Source organism: Bombyx mandarina, chromosome 22 (assembly GCF_030267445.1).
Source record: "Bombyx mandarina strain Sakado chromosome 22, ASM3026744v2".
In the NCBI taxonomy this organism is placed as follows: domain Eukaryota; kingdom Metazoa; phylum Arthropoda; class Insecta; order Lepidoptera; family Bombycidae; genus Bombyx; species Bombyx mandarina.
The window spans coordinates 17,114,183-17,120,182 of NC_143228.1; the positions used below are offsets into that span (position 1 = coordinate 17,114,183).

General features: G+C 36.5%; 1 protein-coding gene across 1 annotated transcript; it reads left to right on the plus strand.

The window, feature by feature from the left end:
• Positions 1-3,839: 3,839 nt before the first annotated feature.
• Positions 3,840-5,063, plus strand: LOC114240207 (uncharacterized). Its single transcript, XM_028170678.2, has one exon. It carries the CDS (start codon positions 3,995-3,997, stop codon positions 4,961-4,963), a length of 969 nt encoding a protein of 322 aa, XP_028026479.2. The 5' UTR covers positions 3,840-3,994; the 3' UTR covers positions 4,964-5,063.
• Positions 5,064-6,000: the final 937 nt, after the last annotated feature.

The following is a 6,000-nucleotide window of genomic DNA, read 5'->3' on the forward strand; positions in this document are numbered from 1 at the left end:
GTACGGTAATTAGGAGTGTTCATGTGTTCTCAGCGATATTCTTTGACCGATTCATGAGTTGGTCACCATGTCAGAGCTAAATTTAGATTAAATAATTAAATTTTTTTATATAAAAATTATTTTAAAAATATCTTCAACAAAGTAACCAAAGGAATTTTTTTCCTTTCAAAGTTTCAAGGGCGAGTTGTTGGGGCCCGGGCACCTCGCCACCAACACCGACCCCTACTGTAAGATCAAGCTGGCCAGGGCTGGGCTCCTTTCAATTCTACTTTGTCTATGATAACATGTGAGTAGCCATTTCATGTCACATTTCCTTTGTTGCATTATTTTTTCATTTTTTCCTTTCAAGTCATTAATGTAAACAACCTAACATACCTTTCCAGATGTGTATAAGTAAATGAACATACGGTGTTTTTTTAAGGATGGTGGCATTATAGGTAGCCTGGTCTTTCCAGTTTAACCAGGACAGGTAAGGCAGCATAGGCTCAGCCATGAGGAATGGGATTCGTTAACAGTTGCCCTAACATCTCCAAAGGAGACCTAGCTGCTTAAGGGCAGCTGCTTTGCAAATGCATCTACTAAGGGATTAAAATCTCATCCTGCTGAGGATCCTGTGAGAAGCTCAGCAGGCTGATGTATGGGTCAACTTAAGCTATGATTTTACACACATCACCACTGAAAGTCATCGATATATTAAGTATAAGAAGATGAGTGAATGAAAAAACAAGAAAGTGGATCTTTAACAACAAACATTGGAATGGTAATATAACATAAAGTTAACAAGGAATGCAATTACATAGATCTAAGTTAGCTGAAATAAGTACTGTGTGAATTTTTTAAATTTGATCGGTAACCCTGGCTGCTGGACTATCCAGTACATATATATACTCTGCCGAAGTAGGCAAATTTATTAGATTTTGATATTCATTATTGGGTTTAAGTTCACAAGCCACACCTGTGCAGGATACCCGAGTTAGAGAAAATCCTAGCACGGAACTATTGAATATAACGTTCACAAAAAAAAATTTCAACACATTCAAACCACAAGATACAAAATATTTTTTTATGAAATGACTTGTTGTCGATTGTTATTCTTATAGGCGTCATAGAAAATACACTCTAATATTGTTAGAAGTAAAGACGAATGACATATAGCATAGTTCATCATAAATTAAAAATAAATTTTAAGAACGAACTAGGTAGGTACGTAACACAATATTCTTACCAATTTGATTTAAAAAATTGAAGATCTCTAAGCTAAAACCACTTCATTGTATTCAATCCAACAAAAATAAGCTATAAAATTGTAATATTAATTCATTAATATAGTCTTTTATCCTTTCTACCTTTCTTCTTCACTTTGAATTTTGAAATGTTTTTGAATTTTGTCAATATTTGTGACATTAGTATCCTACAAGTGACCTTCACAACGCTCACCCGTGTTTTCTCCGAACGCATATTGTACGTCAGTGCCGGTTCGGCGAGATTTTCCATATATGCGGCAGACGCGCCATTCGTAAAGTCTCCTTATGTTTGTGGGGCCTAGTTTAGTTTAAAAATAATGGCGTGCGATGATCCTTGATTAAATAAAATATGGGTTATATTGGGTAAAATATGGGGATTTTTATCGACAAATTACTATCCCAATTTTCTCTTGGCCCTCCATACTTGAATGGCACCCATTCTGTTTTTTTTACTTCGCAGCTCGGGCACTTGCACTGATTTAATCATTGCTATCGATGTCTTAGGAAGACGATAGAGGTGTCATTTGAAAGCTAACAATGTAGACCATTAACTTATGATACATTTGATTCAATATCTTTTTCACAAAATAAACAAATTATGCGGGATTCGAATACCATTGCATCGCTAAATACGAATGCACCGGACGTCTTATTCTTTAAGCCACAACGACTTTTGAAATCATGGGGTATATATGTCGCAGGCAATTTGTATGAATCCGCCGTTTACAAGCGGCGTCGTCATTATAAAAACGCTCGCCGTTATGTAAAATGCCGAAGGCAAAATGATAACTCGTTAAATTGTTATAATTTCTCAAACGGAAGCTGTAAAAAAGCCTTGGACAAATAGTAAGATTTTTGAGGTTATCCGGCACCTAAAAAATGCGAAGATGGCCACAGAATGTGGTTCCCGAAAGACTCCTGCAGGTCAAAAAAATACGAGGTCATGAGCATCAGTGAACTGGTCTACCTTATTTTAAAAAGAGAATAGCACTGATAGTCCAACCGTTCGTGTAATACCGTTGGAAGAATATTACGATGTTATGTTAGAGATTCATAGCGATTGCGGACATGGTGGTCGAGACAAAATTCAGTATCAAATGAAGGATAGATTTATTATTGAAAAAAAAAGCGATCGATTTATTCGTATCGTTATACCAATTTATCTGTTTTGTAACTTAATTATTATAATGCCTTGGTGTTTTTTTAGTCATGAAATGGGACATGCGCAAATATGTAATATACATTTTTATTTTCACGTTTGTTACTTTTTATTTAAAAATAAATCAAGAAACGTTTTAATTTTTCAAATAATCTTCATTTAGTAATTTACGGAATGTGTTCTAAGAATGATGAATACTTCAGACTTCAAAATATGATTTTACTTATGACCTATTTGTTTTTGAAGTTATACTTCTTTAGGCGCGTTATAAAAAATTGATGAGAGTGAAATTTTACGTTGCGCGCACCGTGACACAAAATTAACAGAATGAAGCTGCCCACTAAATCGCTCATTACAATACGACCGACGTAACTTGGCGAGTCTGAATATAGCCGCAGGTGAACTTTCCGAACCATACCGAGAATTACCGAATATATACGATGTCAAGAAAAGGGATGTCCAATATGCGTGTTTGAGGATGTTGTTTAATCGTTTTTTTTTCAAATTGATTAAAATTTAAATAAAAAAAAAGTAATAAATTTAATAGAAATAAAGTATAACTTCTTACGCGCGTACATAAGCACACGCACCCTTTTTATTTGAAAGTGTTATATTATCCTTAGAAGTTTTATTATTGTCATGAGTATATTATTATGTTTGTAATTTAAATGTTGTTTTGTTACTTAAATATTTTAATTAAGTACTTTAAGAAAACTAAAGCACATAATTTAGTCTTACTTGAAATCTTAATTAGTACCTGATTGCGGAAATAAAGTCTGATTATTATAAACTACATTTTATTATGGTCACCCTAAAACTACGACCAATGTCGAAATTATAACAATTTAACGAGTTATCATTTTGCCTTCGGCATTTTACATAACGGCGAGCGTTTTTATAATGACGACGCCGCTTCTAAACGGCGGAATCATACAAATTGCCTGCGACATATTATTATATACCGTCGACCGATTAGGAACGCGGCTCGGTCGCGTATTAACTTGATGATGATGAGGCATTTGACCTTCGAGGCCCACGGTATGGACCAAAGATTTTGAGGGCAAGAATGCAGTTACTGCCTAATTAAAGAAGAGATACTAGCAGTGGTATAGGGAGGGCGGTCCCTTTTGAAGAGCAGTTATTTTCATGGGGTTCATGTCAACGGCTAGGTTGTAAAATGTTACCGTCCCAAATTTTTTTTTATTGTTATAAAATATTAGGAAATATTTTTGTCTGTGCGTTTGTATGATTGTTTGTAAGATTGCAAATGGTTGAGTCAATATGTATGTAATTTTCAGAAACGTATGGAAATAGACTTGAGCTATAGTTTTTTTAACAGAAAGAATGTATACATTTTTAGGTTACGTATGATATCGCGTGTTCGTGGTCGTCACTGCTATGTACCTATAATAATTATAAAATTATCCAAAAGTCATAACCCCGTTCATGTAATACTAATCTTATCTTAGTAAACAAATGATGTATCTCGAATAAAAGTATTTAATTTATAATAAAAAACCAAGCTGCTATTTAGTTTTATATAACTGCGCTACGAGCGACGTTTTTCTGGAAGTTAAGAGAAAACTCGAAAATGAAAGTGGTCATAACAGGAGCTGCTGGTTTTTTGGGTTCGCGTTTAGCTGATGCTTTGCTAAAACCAAATTCCGAACTGTGTGTGACTGAATTGGTGTTAGTGGATACGATCTTACCACCCTCCCGAAAAGATCCACGAGTATTATCACTCGCCCTCGATATCACAACACCAGAGGCTGCGCGTAAACTCGTTGATACTGATACCGATGTACTGTTTCATTTGGCTGCAGTCGTAAGTGGACATGCTGAAGAAGACTTCGATTTTGGAATGAAAGTGAAATTCAACGCAACGAGATCATTGCTGGAGGCAGCGAGACATCGAGCTACGAAGCTTCGTTTTGTTTTTACCAGTACTGTTGGGGTGTTCGGAGGTGACCTACCCCCTATTATAACTGATCAAACTGCCGCAACACCTCTGAACTCTTACGGCATTGCTAAGGCTATGAGCGAGCTTCTTATCAATGATTACTCTAGAAGAGGTTTCGTTGATGGGAGAGTTGTTCGTCTTCCAACAGTTAGTATTCGCGCCGGAACTGCCAACAGAGCCGTGACATCTTTTGCAAGCGGAATTATCAGGGAGCCATTGAATGGTGAAGTAGCTATCTGCCCCGTTCCACCTGATCAAGAGTTATGGCTTTCAAGTCCTGGGTCTGTTGTGTATAATTTAATACACGCTGCTACTTTACTTAGCTCCGAATTAGGGAAATGGAGAGTGATAAATCTACCTGGAATCAGTGTCACAGTTCGTAAAATGATTTCCTCGTTGTGTGAAGTTTCTGGAAGCAAGGTTGCTGAGCTGGTACGCTATGAACACGATGAGACCATAAGTGCAATGGTCGCCAGTTTCCCAAGCAGGTTCGACAACTCACGAGCATTGAGGCTTGGATTTCGAGTGGATTCTAATTTTACGGATGTGATACGGTCCTATATATTGGAAGATCTAAAACAGGTTAGATTCGGTTTTTAAGATTTAATTTATATTGATATCATAAATGTATCGATTCTTGAAAAAAATGTACATCGATCCTCTTTTATTCCAATAAATTCTTGAAAAAAATTTAACCCTATTTTTTTGTTTTCTAAAATAACTATTTCGGTATTATAAAACTAGATTAAGTTTCAATTATAATAATCGGCACGAGTCGTGAGCTCTCTGACCTTGACATGCGCAGAAATGCATTTTCGGGTCTGTTTGGGGGAACGAGTCAAGAAAAGGGGGTGGCGCCGGCCATATCGATTACGTGATGGGATCTTCCCAAGTCGCGTCACATGCCATCATTTGTGATTATACCGATTTGACAATAAGATAACTATGGAGGGTAAAGTAAAGGTCAGGAGTACCATCTTGTAATAAAGGGGACAAGTTGAAAAAAGTCCATCTGTAAGCAGCAAGTTATAGTTCGAAGACTCACCGAAATAGCACTAGTGTAGGAAGTGGAAATGACATGAAAATAGCAGTTTTAAACAGAGTGAAGTTTGCCCATACCATTACCATTGACCTTTAAAGCTATACTTCAGTGAGTGTGCCGCATTAAAGTCAAGTGTGGTAGGTAGTTTATCCCTGTTTTCCAATTACAGCACAAGAGCGCATTATACGGCATAATGCTCAACGATAATATAAACAAAATTTCGATCAATGCCAACTTAAAGAAAAAACACTTGTCAATTTTCTGTCACCGGTAGTTTTCCAATTACAGCACAAGAGCGCATTATGCGGCATAATGCTCAACGTTGAATGTTTCAACTACAGCAACGATCGAGCACTCTCAAAAGTAATGCTCTCGCGTGATACTCGCAATCGATACCGACTATTACCGACTCAGTGACAGAAAATTTACAAGTGTTTTTTCTTTAAGTTGGCATTGATCGAAAGGACAATGCCCATTTTCTTAGGGCGTTTGGGCCCCTAAAAAAAGTTGTCGGGTCATGATGGTTTTAACTTAATTTGATAGACAAAGAAATATCGTTTCTAATTCAGAAAACGATTTTAATATTCTCACCCAA